The sequence below is a fragment of the Falco rusticolus genome, chromosome 8 (genome assembly GCF_015220075.1).
Source record: "Falco rusticolus isolate bFalRus1 chromosome 8, bFalRus1.pri, whole genome shotgun sequence".
NCBI lineage: Eukaryota > Metazoa > Chordata > Aves > Falconiformes > Falconidae > Falco > Falco rusticolus.
The window spans coordinates 24554104-24576510 of NC_051194.1; the positions used below are offsets into that span (position 1 = coordinate 24554104).

General features: G+C 40.6%; 1 protein-coding gene across 1 annotated transcript in view; it reads right to left on the reverse strand.

Moving 5' to 3' along the window:
• Window positions 1-205: 205 nt before the first annotated feature.
• KIF5C (kinesin family member 5C) overlaps window positions 206-22407 on the reverse strand; it is an 85591-nt gene continuing 63389 nt past the window's right edge. Inside the window, exons 16-26 of the mRNA XM_037398321.1 lie at window positions 20308-20496; window positions 18017-18134; window positions 16767-16843; window positions 15270-15379; window positions 14340-14441; window positions 13655-13715; window positions 12831-12902; window positions 11934-12038; window positions 9454-9670; window positions 8340-8453; window positions 206-3997 (exon numbers count right to left, since the gene is read on the reverse strand). Of these exons, the coding sequence (XP_037254218.1) occupies window positions 8347-8453; window positions 9454-9670; window positions 11934-12038; window positions 12831-12902; window positions 13655-13715; window positions 14340-14441; window positions 15270-15379; window positions 16767-16843; window positions 18017-18134; window positions 20308-20496 (1158 nt within the window). The 3' untranslated portion in view covers window positions 206-3997; window positions 8340-8346. The remainder of the gene's footprint in view (window positions 3998-8339; window positions 8454-9453; window positions 9671-11933; window positions 12039-12830; window positions 12903-13654; window positions 13716-14339; window positions 14442-15269; window positions 15380-16766; window positions 16844-18016; window positions 18135-20307; window positions 20497-22407) is intronic.

Sequence of the window (22407 nt, forward strand, 5' to 3'; positions counted from 1 at the left end):
TCCCAGTGAGTCATCCAAGCCTTCTAATTACTTTCTACAGATTTAGAGGAAAAGCCAAAATCTAGACAGCAGCCTCAGATGTGGACTCCAGCACGCTCTCAAGCGTGGTTCCATTGAACAGGTTGCTCCTAAGCGTCACGAGGACAGGCAGAGCACCCCTGTAACAGAGATGCTGCACGTAACGTGTCACACAACATGCACACCGCAAAGTTTAGTTCAGTTTTATTTTCCACTGTAACGGGTTTTGAATGATACATCATGCAGTCTGCCAGTGTATCCATCCATCTCTGATGGAATTTTAGAACGAAGATAAAAGACTTATCTCCACGGGATGGGGGAAGGAGGGTTCAGGTCTGCTATCAAGAGTTTAATACATTTCAGCATCGTTTGATGCAATGGCAAAAAATTTCCCCTTGTTACCAGCAAAATGTGTCCACAATTTATTTTTTCCTAAATTGAACACTACTGTAAAGATACATAGAGCCCAGAGAATACACATCTGCAGTACACGTTACACACTTTACAAACTAGACATGTATAATTCTACAGAATGCCTCAACCCCCGTGGTTCTCCCACAACGAAAAAACAGTGTTCCAATGGACAAGACTGTGAGAGTGAGAGAGGTGTTCCATCCTGCACAGCGGATGTTGTCCAGTGCACTTCGCAGTTTGTACAGGCACAGTGAAGACGAAAATCAAAGCAAGGGTAGATTAAGATTATCCTGCCCATTTCTTTGTCGATTCCTTCCATTTCCAACTGAGATGTACTTCATTCATGTTTACACAGGGTCTTTCTCATTCAGTAACGAGAATCTGATTAGGCCTTCTCCTTTTGGACCTGCATCACCGTTAGCTTTAAATACCCATTAATTCAAATAAAACAACGTTCAGCTTAATATTTATTTCCAAGCCTTATTTAGAAAAAAATCAGGCAAATGTGCATCCTAGTCCATTAGGCTTTATAAAATGAAATGTAATAAGGTTCTGTAGGCAGAAGTTACCGTAGCAAAGTTTTTGTGACTTATTTTTGAGTTTCCAGAGTATTCAGGATAATCCACTCTCACCCTTGTTGAGTTAAATACAAACTTAAAAATGCATCAGCCGAGATCTTTCCAGGTTTCAAACCTTCCTTGATTTCAAGAAAACAAGTCGATGAAACGTGAACTCAAGGACAAACACAAGATATTTTAACATAGCATTAAGAGAAGCTCAAGTGAGCAGGAAATACTTTTTACTTACTAGCAAAAAAAACAATAAGCACTTTAGTTCCATCTGAAGTACGTTTTCCATTTGTGAACGGTATTTCCACCAAAATTTGTCCCATGCATGACATTTTAGATGTGAAATTTGATTTGCGCTGTACAAATCACAACTTTAAAATTAGCCTAGAATAAATACAACACAACATTCAAAGACCAAAGAAAGTAAGATAGCATCAAGTAGTGGAAATAGCGAGAGACAGGTTTTGATTTCTGCAGAGCAGATGTGTGGTTTTCATTTCTATATATAAAATGTGTAAGACTTAAAAATGGTACAAAAGTTGAATATACAATACGCAATACAAACTTAAGTTGCCTAATTAAAATAGGCTTACAAACCAAGAATCTATATATAAGCAGAGTAAGTTCAATTGACAATAATTTCCAATCGTGTAAATATCTCTGTGTTCCTTTTTGAGAATTTTAGCCTAAGGCATCTTTTCATTATTGCAGTTATAGAAAATCCTCCTGCAGTCTTGATGTAAAAGTTAACTTGGAGAAACCTAACGTTATTTTAGCTAGATGAACTGACTGGCTGATCAGCACTAGCACAATTAAGAGATGTCAAAGCTAACTTATTACTCAAGCTGAAGAAAGCTGTCTAAACTGCCATACATAACTAACGGTGATGGTGTGAGGAACTTGATACATTTTTATTATTTTTTTAAGGTAATGCTGCATCTACAAAATACTTCCATATCGAACTCTGAATCTGAGACAGAACAAAAGGTTTACTACAATACAAAATCTCTGACAGCAATTAAGTTTGGTATCTTTTCCAAGACAACTGTTTGAGAACCAAAACAAGAGGATCATTAGTTCATAGTAGAAATTGCAGCTCTGAACAGCTGATAAGATAGTACAGAGTAGTTCTGAATTAGTAATTTTATTAAAGATTGCATATGGCAAGTTCACAGTTCATTTTTCTGGCAGTGCACATGCACATAAAGAAAGAAAATATAAAACTTTGGAAAATACAAAATAAATTAAATACATGCAAATTTGCAACTTCATTAAATATTTTTTAGCAAAATGCTCCCCAAAATAGTGCAACATTAAAAAAAAACCCCAACAGTTAAATTAAGTCCAACTTACTTTGCACCAACCTAAATAATTTCAGTAGAAAAAAATATCTAAAGTCAATTCACAATCTTTCAAAACGCTCTACATCAACTAAATAGTTCTACATCTACTAACAAACACATTAAGTAATAAAAAAAATAATAAATCAATCTCAAGTTAAATAAGAGCAAACGCCTGCAAAACAAGACTAGAACGGCTATGCTCAGCTGTAACCTTCCTAGAACCCACGCTTCATTAAGACGTAACGTTGCATGCTACGCACACCTGAACACGGAAGATATGTGTGTGGCACAGAAGCGGTAGGCAGGGAGGAAGAGGAGGAGGAGTAGCTTCTGCTTGCCAGCGGAACCTTCCCAGCACGATTCCAGTGCCCCCTTGCTGAGAAGACAGAAACTTTCTGTGTGACACGAGAGAGTTCCAAGAAAGGCAAGCGGGCTGATCCTTACCTCCGTGAGCACAAGCATACCATCCCTAGGATGACTTGTATATTGTAACTTATGAAGACGTTCTTTTCCCCTTGCAATACACTCTTCACCTCCTAACAAACGCATTCCCATATCTGGTCTGCAAAGGACAGCTTGAGTATACAACTCTCACTTCCTTTTGACTCACTCTATGCAATTTTTTTAAGGTAGGGTCTGGGGTTTGGGAGATTATTTTCTTTTATTCTTTAAGGTAGTGTCTGTTCTGGTAGGGGACTGTTCACTCCAGCATCTGAATTCCAGTGTGAACAGATCGGGGCTTGCCAAAAGCATGTGGGAAGGGGAAAGGGCAAGGGGAGGGAGGGGGAGGCGGGCAGGGGGGGGATGCTTGTCAGCTTTTCCAAGACAAGATTTCCACAGCATTCTGAAAGCCTTCAAAATTTCATAGAGAACAACGCTTACAAACACATGGCTAGCCATCACACTCCAGGAAAACCCACCACTGTAGGAAGAACTACAAGCAGATCAGATCTTAATTTTAAAATAGGTCACACAGATATATTCATGTAACTACCAAACTTCAAAACCTAGATCTATACTAACAGATTTCTCTGCATCCCGTTTGATCTTTACCAGGTACTGCAATAAAGGTTATTTTATACAGTCCAAAGATTTTATCAGGATATTACAAATGGTTCTTTGGGGAAATTTACTTCTGAAAATGTAAGCAGTAAAATTAAACCATATAGCAGCACATTTTCATCCCCTAAAAATATAAAATAATATGTATATTATACAGTAAATCAGTCATGACAGAGCACAATCACCTGCTTTTGATGGCACTTGGTCATTGAATCATTAAATTCTTTGATGCCAGAAGTCGGGATTTACAGATGCAACAGAGGACTTCAAAAATGCATCAATCTGAGTGTAGAAGCCCCAACCTAACCAGCGCCAAGGGGTCAAACGCAGTCAGTGAGAGATTCTGAGTGGCAGACTTCCTATCGTTACTTAGATGGTTATGTTAAATACATTGTACAAGTATCTGTAGAAGAGTTGAGCTGAACACTTCTGTACACGTGAAGATCCTACGAAGCTCAAAATACCTGGGACCAGTGCATTGCAGATGGCTGTAGGAAGCGCAGGATGAACAGGATGTGGATCAGGTTGAAGAGGGGGAAAAAAGAAACTAGTGACTTAATGACAGTCCTTAACATGCTAAGTGGAATCGACCTGTCAAAAGAGAGCAAGAAAGGTAATGATAATTAGTGGATATTTGAGATTATAAAGCAGATATGCAACACGGCAAATCAACTGATACCTGCACTTCATAGAAACGTGATGCACAGCAACCAAAGAGCCACCATAACGGCCATGAAATGAGCGTCACAAAGCACAATTTTAACAATTCATAAAATTAGGGTCTCAGTTACTAAGTCTTGGAGAGGAATTTTGCCAGATTTATCTTCAAAGTTCCCAGCCCACAAATTGGCACAATCATAATGAAACAATTCTCTTGAATTAATTCTTTGCCTCCTGTAGTGTGGCATTATGTTTTGCCTAAACACTATCTAAAGGTCTAACATTTTTTTTTTCTTTTTATGTCTCTGTTCTTTTAAAAGGATTTCTCTCCACTGGTTGGCACTTGGATATGGCAAAGAGCAAATGTGTGTGTGTATCTTATGTAACAAGTAAAGGAAGTAACTGCAGCTGAGTTTGAAAACTTACTATAAAATGAAGGGATGAAAAAATATAAATCCAAAACAATCCTCCTGTTCTGTATGTCTCCTGACAGAGAGGTACTTTCCTGATACACACACACACACATATATATATAAAAAAATATGTGTTTACAGAAATCAAGAAAAATATTTTATATAATATCCTGAGACTATAGTATATTTATATACAATACCCTGACATTTATATTATCAACATATATTTCATATATATATATATACACGCTATATAATTTTATATATGTACAATATGCAGGCATGTCTCTCACTAATTTAATAGCAATTCCATCCAGAAGCAAAGTTCAAGGCACTTATCAAGTATAAAGGTGTAAATTTGATTATAAAACATTTAAAACACAGACTTTTAAAAACTCTTGGGTTTGAACTTTTTCTCCTCCCGCATTACTCATTAGCCATATGGAAGGCCCCACATAAGTAACCGGAAGTGCCTAGCATTTTTAAATTAGCTAATACAAAAATCAGCCTTACAAAGAGAGGTGTGTTTGCCTCAATTAAGCATTTTCTTGTATAGTTACTTAAAAAAAACTTGTTCATATTCAAGATCAAGTTATAAAAATAAATAAATACGTAAATATTGATGCATCAGGGTTTTGAAATTTACCCTAAATTAATGGTGGGAACTGTAGTTAGCTCCTAGTTGTCATCCTTATTAAAGGAAACCAGGATGGTTATTAATTTATGCATCTTACTGGCTAGATTATCTACGGTCTGCCTAGATTAAATATAGTTATTCATCTTGCTCAAGGATGGGGAGGTGCTGGGAACATACCAGAGACCTTAGGATAAGGGACATACAGACAAGAGCCTATTTGCACAGTGTATTTCACAAATGCAGATCCCAGAACAAGCTGCTTTAATAATTTCAGTATACCATGATGGAGCATTGCTGCAGTCGTTAGCATATCTTCACGTCAGTCCTTTCCTCCTCTTTCGAAATGAGGTATCAGACAAGTTTGAGCAAATATTAGAAGGGGAGGATAGGCAGATAACCAGCTCCCTTCAGATTTGAAATATGAAAACACACATCATCAACGCATCTGCTGCTGGTCTGCCTGCCCAAGGCTCCCAGGCAGCGCCGGAGCATCCCCGGTGTGCTCACAGGTCTATTGATACCAGGAGAGCATCCTCCAGCTCAGTCCCTCAGAAGGGTGTTGGAAAGCTGGTGAAGGCAAACCTAGAAGTCTGCACAGGGCACCACTTGCTCTGGCAGAAGAAATTTTACCAATGAACTTTGTGAGAACAGCAAGAGCAATATTGGCTGTTACTGAGGGGTAATCAATCATAATCAATGCCTGGCCTAACAGCAGTAAGTGTCTATTATCTTTACCGTGAATAATGAATGAATGCAAGATAAATTTCTCCTCGTCCTAGTATAAAAGTTTTCATTCCAGAAAGAGGGATGTTACTTGGCAACAAACATATAAACCCCCCACCTTTATCTCACTGCTATTAAATGAACATACAAGAAAGTTCTGTTCTAATTCTAGCTGTGTAGAACTATGCCATTCAAAAGCAGAGTGTAATTCTACAGAGCACAGAAATGTCTTGACGATATTACGGAAATAATCTGTATAAAGTTTTCCATGTGCAAGTAGTACCTTTACTAACACTCTTACTCAGGCCCCTGATCCTACAAGCTCAGAATTCAGATTACTCCAGTACTCCCAAAATCATTTGCCAGCCAAACAGTTGCAACTTGCCAATAATCTTAACCGAAGGACCAAAACTGATGAGAAGTGACCTTCTTATCACTGCCCAGCCTTAGTTTACTACATCTTCAAGAACTCTTTCTAGGTGTATGGAAAAAATCTAGAACTTGACTGAGTTTAAAAACCAACTATAAAGCCTGAAATGCGGTTCTTTGGCATAGTAATCATAGAATCGAATCACTGAATACCTCAGCTTGGAACAGACCCATAAGGATTGTTGAGTCCAACTCCCAAGACATTTCAAATTCTTGCCTTACAGACCCCATGTATGGCCTAACAGAGCCAGGCATTAGACTGAATCTTGAGTGACAAGGGAACTAGACCAAGAAATGCCATAAAGGAACACTATTGTCCATTAAGAAAAACCCACACACAGAGACACTTTTTCAACCGCTTCATTCCAACCAGCAGGGCTTCCATTTGGTTTTCAGATGTATTTATTTTCCCCATTTTTTTCAGAAACTGTAAATCCTTAAGTTTACCCAGTTTCTTCTAAGATCTTCCATCTTCTTTTCCTCCACCCCTGTTGTCCATGAGCTCTCCTCTGCAACGTGTTCCAAGTGTGCCTTGAATCTGCTCATCCTCCACTGCCCTCAAATCTAAAAGTCAGCATCTAAAACATTTAAGAGGTATCCCATGCCTTCTGATTGACTTTTGATTGATTTCCAAAACCCTATCTTGTTATACACCCATCTGGTTTTAAGTGCATTTATTTTCTTAGTAACTTTTATTAACCTACAGTCGTTCACTTGACATGTGCCTATACCTGATGTATAGCCTGTCTGAGTCTGACACTTAATTTCCTAGCAGATGGTATATTAAAGGCCCACCCAGTTTAGGCAGGTAGCAGTCTTTTTTCCCACAAAGCAGCAGTTATGATATATGTTTGGAAATATTTTACATGCTTTTATCGCACTCCTTTTCCCTTTGCTCTTTCACGGAGGTGGGGATGCAATGAAGTAGATAGACAAGCTATCTTGCTTGTGAGATGGAAAAGCCAGTTTCAGTTCATAATGAACCAATGCACAAAAACACTCAGCAAAGACTTGCCCTTATTCATCCACAGTGAAAATATGTTGCTTGCAGCTACAGAGCTATGGAAAACACAATGAACAGAAACAATCTGCACAACACAATAACAGCTTGAGTGCGATGTGATGGATGGTTTGCATGCATGCATGACATGAAACATTCTCCAAAAAAAGAAAAAGAAAAAAACACCCAAGAATGCCGAGTGCCTAAAGGAACCCACAAACTGTCATAACAGAGTCATAAGCCAGAATTAATCCTCAAGGAGAGAAAAAAGCCAAACTTGGAGGGATAACTTAGCGGTTTTAATGGCTTTTCACAGCCACTCACTACCATCCAACTCTTAGCACGCCTGTAACATAAAGTTGTCATCTAAAATAATAGAAGATGTAATAAAATAAATGGGAGGACAGGATACATGAAGCAGTCTCATGGGAATACGCTGCTCATCTTTCCAGGATGAGATTTTTGTTTAGGAGAAAACCTCAAGCCCTTGCAATTAAAGTATTTCCATTTTTTTTCTGAAGACAGCTGAATAAGAGTGCAAAGCAAAAGAAACAAAAGTGAAGTTTGCCAAACTGTGACACACAAATTTGGAAAGCTCTGTGCTGCTGCCACTTACGGCTGCTCTGCCCTGTCCCAGGCCGGAATATCAAAATATATTATTATATTATATATATTATCAATTTTATATATATATATATAAATCATATTCTATATTATATAACAGAAATATAATCATGTTACAGAAAGCAAAAAATTATATGAGCAGAAGGAACCTCTGGAACTCTATTTTTACTACATGAGTTTCACACCTCTATGTGTGAATTTTAGTACAGATCTACCAGAGTATTTCAGTTTATTAAAAAATTTTTAAGTCATTAAAATAAACACTCTCAGCAGCAGCTTGCAAGGCATTCTAACAAGGCACTCCTCACCAATTTTCACAGTTAAATTATCAGCAAATGACTCCTACTAAAACTAGAAAAAAAACAAACCTGTGGGTCTTCTAAAAGCAAGACTGAAATATAGAAAAAACTGGGTGATCAGTGAAAGAGTAAGTTACTTTGCTCTTACTTCTTGTCTATTTGGTGTTGTGATAGTAGCTGGAGTTTGACAACCCTCCCCCTCGGATGGCATGGACAGCCGTTGGAGAAGATGCTGGGTAGTGACCAGGGCGGATGGGCTTGGCTGCAGAATAAGAGGAAACCAAACAAGACATTTAGCTTTCACACAAGGCTTTCTACAGCGCACCTTCTCCTCTAGTACAAACCTCCTTGTTTCCAAACAAGGAGCCATGCTTGGCAGAGCAGTCTATAACCTGCCTCTGCGGAACATCGCATTCCCTTACCTCAGCCAGCAACAAACCCATCCATTTTCTGCCTGTGACAGAACCATTTAACCGTCCTGTGCAAGCCCCTCACGTCTGCCAAGATTATGGACTGTCCACACAACAGAGGGAAGTCATGACCCACTTGGTGGTCAGGGATGTACTTTCTATGTTCGATTTGACTACGTACATCATTTCAGCTGACACTGAGACAAAGCTAGCGATGGCTTTCTACAAGACGTAGCATACAACAGGAAATAATTGTCTCTCAGGTTTTAAGACCCCGGTGTTAGCATACCATCCAAAACATTATCCTTCTACTTTAGCAATTCCAACAGATCATTTAAAAAATTGCCCATCTGAAATGCCATTTGATTTCATGCACACATTCAGATCACACCACAAAGATATATCAAGCACCTAAATTATATAGGAAGATCTTTGACTCTACACAGTCCAAATTAGATCACAAGGAGAAGTAATCAGGGGCAAAAAAAAGAGAAAGGGACAAGGTCCCGAAAGGCAAGGAAAGAATGAAAGCAGAAGGAGAGTATGTGGGGGAGGAGGAAGAAAGTGAGAGACTAATTTAAAGAGACAAGTTTTCAGGTCACTAGAAGGGCACACAAGACCCATTATGCCATCTATTTACTGAGTTAAATAGCAGAGGCACTTTAAACTTTAGGTGGGGCAGACTCTATTAAAAAGTGAAGGCTTTGAAGATTCCTGTGCAGCAGAGGAGAAGCAGACCCTGTGGTTTGCCCTGGACTGCTGCTTTCAAAGCTCTCTCTATTTAAACACGAGCAAACTGACCAACCATGAAGTATGCGAGCGACCACTAACCCTTTAGCTCCATGTCCTTACCGATTTGAGCAGAGTGTGCTCGCCGTGCCATGTTTTTGGCTCTCACAGCCTCCTTAATGCGATCTACCTCCTGCTGGTACCGTTTGCGGTCTCGCATGGCGTTCTCCTTGGCCTCCTTCAGTGCGCTCTCCAGGGCCTTAACTCTCTCTGCCGTAGCTCTAAGTCGTTTTTCCAGCTTAGGAAGCTCGCAACGAAGATCTGCATTATCACGTACCAACTGCAAGAAAAGAAGTTTCAGAAATATCCTGTCAGAAACCTATGAGGACCGATGGGAAAGGTCCTCTTACAAGGAGAGACAGAAAAAGCCACCAATTCCTCTTCCCACCTTGTATACTACAAATGAAACAGGCCTCTTCCAGAAACGGCTGTAAAAAGCTTACGTCAAAGCGAGATTTATTTTTAATCATGCAGTTCCTTTGTCTAACTGAGGTATAATACTAATTTAAATTATTCGAGACAGATCAAAGAACAAGTAAGTTTACTCCATTCAACAAAATTTCACAAATCTGATCCTGAAGGGTGGGGGGTCCAGGACAAACCCTGCTATTGCACGGCACTCTGCTACTGCAACTGGCTTTACTAGACTTTAAGAGCAACTGCAGCAGAAATTCTACTTTTCTTCAGAACGCAGAAATATCCAGCATTTCACAAATACTTGATCACCCTCATTATTTCAAAATAATAATGATGAAATATGTCTTACAGGTAACACCGGGTATCATCAAAAACTCATCTCCAGTGGCTATGGCATGCTTACCTACTTGTCCCCTACTCAAGCATATGGGAAAACTGGAAACTTCAATGCCTCAGACATTGCTAAAAAATCACTTTAAGGCCTGTAGTTATAAGTGTGATCATGTGCTACTCTGAATTCATGCTCTTCCTCAATTAAATACAAACCTGAGCAAGGTCTATCAATCACCACAATAACATATAACTTTACACGCAACAGCAGCCAAGGGAGGTGATTGCTTTTTTGATAAATAAAAAGCTGATGCAAACAGTTAGAAAATCCAGTACAATTTCTACTGAACAGATTATACCACTACTAGAAGTCAACAGAAAACTGTTCCAAAGGAGCGATTCCCCCTTTTCTGGAGTGAAAGGAAGAAAGTGGTTTAACTACCACATTAATAACACAGTAATGCAACAGCACGTACTAACATTCACACATTGTTTGACAATCCAAATGTTTTACACCTGCTAGTTCAGGCTTAGTGCCAGAAGAAAAACACAAAGCAAGCTAAAAGATTGTCACAATGTGCTTTTTCTGCAAGTGTTGAACCCTTGTTCTACAAAATAGTTATAAGAGCAGGATGACAGCACATTCGGGTCAAGTCCAATGTCATTCTTCCCTCTAAGTTTTCTATGAGATGTAGACTCCTAGCTGGTTTTGAGTAAATATATGCTAATGAGAGCTATAAAAATCTGTATCTGAAAACCCAGCAGATGTGTGAACTGAGTGCAAAAAAGACAAAACTTGTAAAAGGAAAAACACTCCTAACATGTCCTGATTTCCTTATTTAGAAACTAGGTCTTTAAACCATCTGTTCCCTGGGAATCTCAAAACACCGAACCTTAGGCGGACGCTTGTCACGGTCCAGCACTGCTTGCTTTTTTGGCACTTCCACAGGAATAAAGCAAGCAAATCTCATAGAGTATTGTGTCTCACTAATAACAGTTTCAGAAAACTGCACTGGAGAATGTTATGTCACTACTCAAAAATGAAATCAAAAGCGTCTTTACTGTTGTGTGCTATACACCTGAATAGTGGGACAGTTCAAAAATACTGTCATCTGAAAAGGGGGTGGGAGTATGCTTATGGGCAGAAATAGCCTAGTTTATCTAACAAGGTGCTACTTAGATATATATGCATACCACTGATACACACACTTCCAGCAAGCGGAGGGTAAGGCTCTTTCCTTGACGTATACCCGAAACGTTAGCCTACTACACATCCCCTCCACCCCCATTTGCACAGTGGGTACCTAGGGTGAAGGGCTCTCCGTAGCCCTTGTCTCTCTGAACAGCAGAATTCCAAAGGGAACGGGAACTCCACAAAAGAGGGAGGAGACAGAGATGGACATGCCCAGAAACTCTAGGCAGCTTCAGGCCAGGAGTCAAAACGAGGGATACATGATCCATCTGGAAACCAGCTATCAGCACACAAGGTAATAACAAACACTTGGTGCTGGTTTTTATACGTTACACCAATACAGGGACAATTAGTCTTGCCAAAACTCCTAGGATCTATTTTCACAGAAAAAATAATTTAACACATTCAGAAGTAGTATCAGTGGTGGCAAGAGCAGCTCTAACACCAGCTCCCAATGCCAAGAATTTCAGTTGAGAACTACAGATACCATTTCCCCAGACAGCACAGGTTACCTTCAAAAATTATCCTTTTAAACATAAAAAAGCACAATTTTTGAGGTGGAAGGAGAGGCAGAAGGAGAGGCAGAAGGAATCAGAGCCCCTACCTGTTTGTGAACCTTTGTAAGCTGTTCCAGGTTGTTCTCAAGAAAGGAAATTTTCTGCTTCTGTGCAGCACTTCCACCTCCATCGTCGCTGTCAAGTTCAACACTCTGCATAGACAGTTGCAGCATTCAAAGCCAGGCAGAAACTCAAGAGGAAGCTCAGCTCTTTTGTGAATCCAAGCTTCCCAAAGGCAGAAATGTCTTCCAGAGCCCCAAATTAAAGAGCATTTATTTTACTTGTTCATTTGATCTTTAAGAGCCACATTCCCCACTACACAAAAAATAAACTATTCTTACTTGTGGAGGGATACTGCATAGGAAAATAATAGATTTTCATAGGGAAAATCTCTTTTCCATTTTTTGCCACTCCTGGGAGACATTTTTTATGTAATATCTGTTTTCAACCTTAAAAAAAAAAAAAGTATAAAAACATTCTCCAAAACTACTCTAAAGGACTGAAAAGTATTGTGAAGCCTTTGGCTATTTATGCAGCTTCTGACTCATCTTTGACAGTTGATAATACGTTCATTTCTGCCAAATAATAATTTGGCCAGGAAAAGGCTGACGAGTCACAAGCCCATAGAAAGAAAGGGCCACAGCATTCAGTGTGGCATAAGTTAGTGCAAGTTATATTGAATAATTTCTGGTAACCATTAAAACCATCTTTGAGAAATTTTGTAATTGAATTGGATTGATTCATTTTGTTTAACCACCAAGACTTGTCCGTAACAAATTAGGACCAAATAAAATCTAATAAACATTGGAACAGTTTTAATCTTATTACTCACTTATTGAAAAAGATAACATCCTATTTGCACCAACATGCACTAAAGGCTTCCCACAGATCCCAAACATACCGCAAAAAAGATGACACTTTGGTTTAAAAGAGTGCAGTCTTACTTTTTTAACGCGGGTGGTAAGATCTTGAACAAATAATTTGCGCAGGTTATGAAGCGTCTGAAGTTCTCTCGCCTGGAATAAAAAAAAATATAAAAAGCAGAAACCACTAAGACACTACTGTAGATAGCCTGGTGTAAAAATCCTCCTCAGATTTGAGTCAATACCATCGCTTTGTTGTGATTTACATATGGAGCTGTACCTGCCGGCAGGCACGCGCAGCTCACAGGAAAGCAGTGCTCGCGCTGTCCCCCACTGAAGAGCTCTTGCACCCCCCAGGGTACTCACCACGCCAAAGCCACTTCGGAAAAGACCTCGACTCTGCCTTAGGGCATGGGGAAACAACAGCAAAAAGCTGAAGTCTCACAAACCGGCCATGGTTACACACATCTAGTGACGTGCAAGAACTCTGGATTCACTCTCTAGCAAACACACTAGCCTGCTCCGAATTCTCGCTCACAGGCACTTAAGATGTTTAAGCAAGCAAGCTGTTACACTGGTCAGGTTCGAGGCAGGCGTGTAGCACTTCATTGTAGCTGCACTATTCAGCATGCTGGTTATTTCAGGTGATTTGAAGGAACAAGGACAGCAAAACAAAGAGTACCAGTAAACTTATCGATAATAGCTTATTCACAGGGGGGCAACAAGAATAGTTTTTATTCTTAAATTTTAAAATTCAGTTTCATGATTTGGCCAAATGCACAAATGTAGCCTGTTATGATCTAAAGTGATCACTTCCTCGGGCACAGGTACAAGTGTTTGGTAACACATCGGTGATGAAGACCTGGGGGAATAAAAAAGCTCAATAAAGTGTAACTAAGACATACCACTGTTTCCTCCAGCCCCTTAAGATCTTCTCTTGCTTGTTCCCTTTTATCATTAAGCAGTCTAGAAAGATCACATTAAACACAAATAAAAAATGTTGAAGCCATGTAGCACAGAACAGACTCAATCAAGATTCAGTTTGATTAGAACATCTGCAGATGTGAGCAAATTGTACATCTCTCTGCAGCTGTAATTATGCTGTCGACTGTCCCAGATATGCAGCTCTCTCACGTGGAACGGCTGAGCCACCATCTCCATTTTTTGTGCCCACACATGAAATCTCCAGGAAAGGGTTTTACTCTGACATCTGTTTTATTACTTAAAAAACAAAACAACAAAAAACCCCCCCAAAAGACGATCACCCCAAACCCCCAACTTCTTTCTTGTTTATTTTTGCTGTGCATTAAGGAATGAGGCGTTTAACACTTGCTGCGCTATTTTATAAAATCAGAGCTCTCAAAAAATCTTTTTTTGGCAAGTATCAAACCCACTATTGAAAAGCCTATGATATAAAACTATGGAGTAATTGGTAATCACTTATTAGTACTGCATGTTGGCTTTGTTACTGAAATGATACCTTCAGTGTGACTATTTCAACACAAAAGCCTCTCACTAGCATGTGCTGCCTGTGGACACGTTAAGAGGCACTATGTTCAAGGACACCAGATGAGAAAACTGTTGACTTACATGAGCTTTTCCAGTTTCATTTCTCTTTCCTGGTCCTCAATTTTTAATTTATCATAATCAGCAGTCAGTTTCTCCTGTTCCAGTTGCAGCTTCTGATTCATACTAGAATGCAAAAGGAAAAGTCAGTACAGCTTGGTCCCAAATCCCATCAACAAGGGTGAGTAAATGTCCACAAACAAAGCAGAGGACAGCAGGAAGCAAAGCTGTAACTACTGAGAAATTCTGAAAGAAATTACGCATAAAGAATCTGCAGAACAATATTTTAAAATATTGGAGAACTAAATTCAGTGGCTTGCATCCTTTCTTTTAAAGGACACAAACTCTTGCAAGCTTTCTGTTCTGCTTCATCATGTTTCTCATTCCCCTATTATTTATTAGTCTCTGGCCATACAATCAATATGATGAAAGAATGAACAATACAACAGGATTGCCTAGATTTTGTGAATACTGACAAAAAGAAGCGTACAGGAGCAACAAACTCCCCTTCAGTGCTGGAGTATGTGACTAACAGAGTTACACTGCTGTGTCAGGAAGAAATATTAAGGGTGGAAAAATGGGACACATTCAACTCACCTAGACTCTCAGAAAGTCTGTGGCAGGACTGTAAGAGGCTCTCAAAACCTTTATCTTGTACAATCTGTTCTCCTCCAAGCTTCTCTTACCTACTGACCTGCAGGTGTAACATTACCCCTTCTTTTTCCTCTCTATAATTTTATAGACCTGTTAAAGCTCCACAATAAAGAACTAGGCACTGTAATCCACTGTGAAAAACAATTAGAGGGTTGGCTGTTGCATGTAAGGTCACTACTTTCTGTAAGACACTGAAACCTAGAGATATCAATTAAAACTAAGAAAACCAACCCCAAAACATCCCTACAGTGTCCCAGAACAGGACAGGAATAGAGAAAGCAAAGGTGTGAGTGAACGTACTCTCTGATTTCATCAATTATTTTCTGCTTCTCTTCAATTTCATCCCTCAGCCTGGACAGCTGCTTCTGGTGGGCTTCCCTGTGACTCTCCATCTGCTGCTCCAGTGCCTTCTGCAGGGTGCAAAAACCAGAGCCATACATGAAACAGAAATCAAGTAGCGCACAGCCCAGCTTCCTTCTTACGTGTCAGCTACATTGACCTATCTTTCCAGATCTGAGTGAAGCTTATGGAATCAGGCTAATTCAGGAATCTGCCTGGTATAGCTCGATGATTACAGAACTGTGCATCTCCTCCTCGAAGCACTTAATTCAGACAGTTTTTAGCAACAGATGTACACCAATTTCCACTCATTTTCTTGCAAGAACTGCCGCATGTGAAAGCCAGGGTCTTAGCCGGTCAAGTGCCAGGAATAACACTGGTTTTACCAGTCTTCTATTGATTCCACCTGTTTATACATGTACAGCTATACCTGTGACAGAAGTAAAACCCAAAACACCCTCCCACTCTTGAGAATTGTTTACCGACAGACCTGTTATTTAAATTCTAGGTTTAGATATATCTCAAGTAGTAAGAAAAACTCCATGCATCTCTTGAGCTTGTTAATCAAAGATTGGCTTTTTTTCTTCTAACTGTAAGGAATAACTGTGCAACTGTTTTTAATAACTTTAATATACGTAACATTTTTAACACAAAATAACTTTTTATAATGGAGGTAAAAGTTCTGAAGCTGATGAACCTCCATCACTACCCTTGTATAACTACATCGTTCCTTTTCTGCAGTTTGCAACCACATCAGTAACCCAACTCATGCATTACTGCCTAGCATTTCTTTGCATTCCAAAAGAAGAAAACACCAGAAAGCAGGTTTATATTTCATTATTATTTCTAGGAGATAGTCAGAGTTCTTGCCAAATTATTTGGGAAAGTGACCTTTTTTTTAATCAATTTTTTTGGTACCAAATTTGTATTAACCTTAGTAGCATGATTCCTTACTTTGCAAATTGACTTTCAGCGGAGTTCCACCAGCAGAAAATTAGAGTAACATAGAGGTGAATCAATATCATTTTTTAATCATATATAACCAAACTGTTCTCAGCTATGGACGCCATACACTGGGGTTTATATTTTGGTTCTCCGTTGGTGTGATTTGAGGAACCCAGGCATTTCCAATTGAGTGAACACAGTCCACTGAACCTCTGTACTCTTGGAAGTTGGCACAGCTTACAAACTGGTCTCAGAAGACACACACCTCAGATGTTCAGACTGTAATTTACTTTTTTCCATCATCTGATCAACAACCTCAATACTAGCAAGTTCTCTTAATTCCACATTGCAAAGATCGCTTAATTACATGAGGTCAGGTTTTCTAACAGAGGCTGGAAGCATTTTCCGAAAGCACACAACGTTGTACAGGAAGACAAAATTACACCCTAATTATCAGCTTAATGAACGATCTCACTGAGAAACGCCCTCTAAAATTGCAGCATGCCATAGTACCTTCATCTCCTCTGCATCCTGAAGCCGGGTCAGATGCTCCTTCTCCTTATCCTTGAAACTGACTTCATGCATTTTTTCTGTTTAAAGTTGGAGACAGTTGAGAATTAGCCACAAGTTCCAGGACATGCTACGTCCAGCCATTTAAATAAACCCAACAGTTCCTCTTTTTGCAGAAAGCAGCAGGATCAGGGGAGGCAGCTTTGGAGGGGCAGAAACCCGCCATGGTTTGCAGTACCCAAGCTGTGACAATACTGCCCAAACCCCCTTTTCCTTCTGCTAACAGGCCCCATTGTCTTCAGCCCACCCAGCACCTTTCCAAGCAACCCTTGTCTCCTTTTAATGCTACTTATCACAGTCCTCCTCCTTCTCATATCCCTTCACTTTCTATGGGGAAATGGTGCCTCCAGAACCAGGTCATTTCTTATGAGTGCGGTAGGAACATCAGGAGATGGAATAAAAATTCCATTATAGAAATGCAGAGAATTCTATTCTAAAAATGCAGGAGATGTTTAAAAAACAAACAACAACAAAAAAACAACATCAAAAAACAAAGTCTTGTCACCACCTGCTACTCCTAGAGTCAGAGAAGATCCCTTGTACAGAAATCCAGAATAATGTTAAGGCTACTACGTCACATCGTAATTTTAAATAAACCAGGAGCTTAGCAATGCTACAAGACCTGCTTTTGATACACATTTTCCACAGTAAATCAGAAGGGGAAAAAACAGCAATTCTGAAAATGAAGTCAGCTGGATCCTATATAGGAGCTAGGAAAGATACACCTTTTACTTGACTCTAAGGGAAGTAGCTTCCTTTTGGAAGGGCATTTACCGGTGGGACAACTGAAATTAGATAAATATCCAAGAATTTTACAGAACAGTGATTTAGCAAGATTGATCGGTGCTGTTTGGCTAAAGTATTTGTTGAGGTTTTTTTTATTTCTCACATCATGAAAGCTCAAGGTGAAGCTTGTCAAAGTTCTTGATTCCTTTGAAAAATTATGTTTCTCTCTATTTTGTGAATGGACTAGGCTGAAAGGGATAATCCTGGTTTCATCTGAAGTGTAATGTACTACAAGGAAGTGCAACATGTTAAATATCCCGAATCACAATTTTAGGTCTTCACCGCAAAATACTAAGCAGACAATAAAATGTTTTAAGACTACCGTACGCATGATAATGCAGCCAACACCGAATTTTCTAAGGTAGAGTTGGTAAAAGAAGTGATGACCACAAGACCCAGTGTTATACCTTGAGCACGTAACTTGGCAAGTTCTTCATTGAGAGAGTCTTGTGACTCTTCCAGCTGCCTTCTCTTCTGCTCCATATTTTGCATGTAGTCTGTGAGGGACTTGATCTTTGCTTCATGCTTTAAAGACAAGGGGAATAGCAATAAGATGTGAGTACCACAGCTTGTTACTGAGGAATTCAGGTACTGTCCTACATAAGGAGGAAAAATAGACCGTTCTCCACATGCAGAGCTGATGACTAGGAGAAACCACAGCAAAGGATCCGAGGAGGAGCTAACAGATCAAAACAGACTGCATTTTTAAAGGTCACACATTAGCCCGAGACATATGCTGAACAGTGCAGGTAGTAACTCCAAAACATCCTTGGAAGCTCATGACTTGGTGTTAAACAAACAGTAGCAGCTTTCTATAACCAGTGGAACAGTGGTCTTCTGAGGTGGCTTCCTGGATGCTTCAACCTGCAGAAGCTCAGATTGACTTTCCCCAGCCATCCTGATGATTTGTTTCTTGCTAACATCCTTTTGAACTAGAAAGTTTATGTTTACACAGAAAATAGTGAAAACATCAAAAATGGAACGAATATCTTCTAACTTGGGGATAAAATTAAGCTGCTGTCTGGGAATTATTACATCCTGTCAATAAGGCCACTGAAGCACCTGTGGGTTCACCTCAGCAGAGAGGGGCCGAGACCTTTACAGCAGCCTCAACGCGGAGCTCGGGCTTAGAGAGACATCATCCTTAGCAGGAACCAAAATAGTTCAGACCCTCCCGGCCCCGAGGTCTCCAGGAAGGGAAAGGTGCACACCCGAGCTGCACGCTTCGGGCAGCGAATCCTCCAGTGGCCTCCTAAACCTAACAAGAAATTTGGCCAGCTCTCAGCTTGGCTCCAAATGTCCTGGCTGCAAAACGGAGACCCTTGGCATGGCACGCAGCAGTGGCGCACCGTTTTATGGCTCAGCTTAACACGGACAGGCCTCAATCTGCACTTTGACGTTAGAACCTCCAAAAGGCCAAGGCAAGGTGACTTACGAGCATTTCTTCTTGGTTCCTTCACCACACAAACATACAGTACTTGGATAAACGTCTCAAAATCCTAAACCTCCAGTCTCCTGTCTGGAAATAGGCACGGAGGAGAACAGCTAGGTCAGGCTTGTGACAAGCTCTGAGCATCAAAGCTCTCTGTGATTCCTGTGTGGCTGCGGTGTAAGAGGACAAATACCAAGCCCACAGAACCTGCCGGGCTGCCTTTCATGCCTTTGCTGGGTCAGCGTAGGCCACCAGCAGGGCTGAAAAGGGCTGTCCCACCACCCACTGCTGAGGCTTTTATTCCCAGCAATGTGTTCCCGCTCCTCCTGCCAGCAGAAGCACGCACACAGCTGCCTTGCAAGTCAGTCCTTAATCTGCTTTACTACTCAGATTCCTCAGGAAAGGGAGCCCTGCAGGCTGGCGGGGTGACTCCCTGCAGTGGCTGTGCCAGCCCAGGGTCTGCTTTAGGACAAGATAAAAAGTACAGTTTTTACTTCACATTTTTGGATAACCAATACCCTCAGACTCCAGCCTCCCTGTAATATTATGCACACTTCCCAGTACAGCTTTATTAAGTAGAACTTTAAAGACATTCTGCTGCAGGACAAGGGGCTACCCTTGCCCCAGGTTTTCTTAGACTAAGCGGTAGCAAATGAAATACAGTTAATTGTATCATCTCCTCCCCTTCACATGTCTGCTTCAAAGCAGTTGAGCACGTCAAAGCAGTCAGTCCCCTTCCCTGCAGCAAGCACCACTGCTTTGCAACTGCCACCCACTGTGAAGCCCTCCTACCATCTGGATTTCTGTCTTAGGTAGTAACGTTTTCCATAACGTATTATGTTGTATATTGCTGCCTGGTTATCTTGCTAGCACACTAACAGACCAGATATGTTGGGGGTCTCCAGATGTTTTGCTAGCGAGCCATACAATCACTGCCTCCTTTCTCAGGTTGCTTTTAAAGTGAAGGTAAAAGATCCAAATTCACACTGAGAAAAACACTCCGAGGAGGATTCTCAATATTATGTCATAGAACACTTTTTAAGAACTACAGCAGGACACAATATTGCCACTGAATGTGCTGAAAAAAACACTGAGAGGAAGGAATGGGAGAAGAGAGAAAACCCAACAAAACAGACATGAGAAACACACTCTGCTCCCTTAAGCCTCATTTCTCACTCCCAGCACACGCGTTGCATTTCATGAGGAAGGAGGCTGAGAAAGTCATCAAACCTTGCTGCAATGGGCTGAGGGAAGGGACAAACGTACTTGTGAAATGAGGAGCTGGCAAGCCGCGAGCTCCCTCTCGCTGGCGTTCATCTTCCTGTTGGAGTCTATCTGGGCGCTCTCGAGCTGCTTGCTGCGGTTCACCAGAGACTTCACCTCCGACTTCATCTTGCTGATGTAAAGCCGTGCCATGGTGAACTCCTCCTCAATCACCCCATTCACGTCTGCCAACTAAACACACAGAGAAAAGATCGCAATCTTGAAGGTGTGGTTCTTGCAGGTAAGTCAACGCAAAGCAATCATCCTGCTGTGAAACTCTTGTCTAGAGCTAGGAAGCCTCTGTGAAAGCACATCAACCGTCAAGGAGTACCCATGGACCTTCTGGTCACCTTTAAAAATGTTATACCACACTGCTTCTTACAATCTTCACTAATAAGCCCCAAAAGAGAGAAATTAAGACTTGCGCTCACAGTGTGCTTCATCAATTTAGTGGTTCAACATCTGAAGTAACCAAGCCCACCATCATGGCAAGAGCATATTTTGGAGAAACCCTCTCACATCACCAGCATGGGAAATGTTCCTTCTTTCAAACTGCTAAAGGTTGAAGAGCGTTTTCAAAGTACTCCTTAAATGAGTCTCCTCTTGAAGGGTTGTGCTACCCACTTCAACAAGGAGCTGTAAGACAAACATGGGTCTGGAAATCTCACCTGGCAAGAGAAAATGGCTCTTGTCTCTAAATATTAGCATAATTCTATTTATACATCATTTCCTTCCCTGGTTTACTGTGGTGCCTTTTATTTGTATGTCTTTCTCTTCATGACTTTTCTTCAACTACTTATTTCACGTAATCCAAGGATGAGCTGCAAAGGTTCTCCTTGAGCGAGCACGTGGCTAACAACTTCATCTGATTTTCGCCTTTTGCCCAGCACCGCCAAGGGGAAGGCAACATGTGCTGTATCTCCTCCCAACAGCCTAAAAAATGTGATTGCTTCCAAAACTCTCAGTCTGGTCTGAAATTAGACACACTTTTAGAAGACGCTAATTGCCAACAAATTGGAAATTATTCTTCTAAAAGCTTCTCAATCTGGCCTTATTTACACTGACAGCTGTCCTGTAAAATGCTGACATCTTAGTTACTATAAAAATTTGTATCAAACGGCCTCTGCCTCCATTTTCAGAGTGCCTCTTCTAGTTCCTATTACAGTGGCCACCAGAGGTTGCTGTAACATCTAGCAAAGTCTGGTCTTGTGGTCCTGGCATCTGCATAGCCACATCAGACAGCAGGGATCATGTCCTCTGCAGTAAGAGCAGGCTAGAGCATCTCCTGGTCTAAGGGGGCTTTAGCAGGATACCATCAACTGTCAGAGATAACTCAAAGCATTGCAGCCACATGTACTCACTTTAGCTTTGAATGGTCAGGAATGTTCATAGCTCAAAAGCTGAGAAGTGAATTAAAGCAAGAAAACAGAGTGCTTTGCACAGAATTTAGATACACCTTGAAAAGTAATTTCTTACCCAGTTTTAGCAATTATTCTTTTTCATGTGGTTTTAAATGGACAGATAAGATGGCGTTAACATCACCAGGAAGATTTTCCAGGCCATGAAAAGTTTCCATCAGAGATGTGAGCAACTTCACAAAGATCATACAAATATCTCCCTTGAGACTTAGCATTTTGCTCATCTCCAACACAAGTGTGACAAAGTGAGTAGCTACCTCCTTGCCCTTATCTGTAAACCCAAGAGCCAGACCGAAGGCAAACTTCAAAGCAAAGCTGGCCAAAATTTGCACCATCTCCAGGTGTGTTCAGATACCAAGGTTTCTGCCACTTCAACCACCTTCACTCCCATTCTTACCTTCTCTCTTCAAAGGAATAAGATCCTCTGCAATTTTTCTTCTGTAAAGGACATTAGTCATTACACAAAAGTTCAGCTGGTCTTACTGTCGTGTAATTATTTATGTGGTATCTAGCACAAATTTATCAGTGCTGGGAATCAGCCAGTTTAAAGCACCTCGTGTCCAGAAACACAACGTGAAAGCATGGGCTCTTTGCTGAAGCCAGCCACTGTTGAAAGGTAATAAACACCAGAATGCAGAAATCAGAATTTCCCTGCAGAACTTTTCATTTGGGTACCCTGGACAGC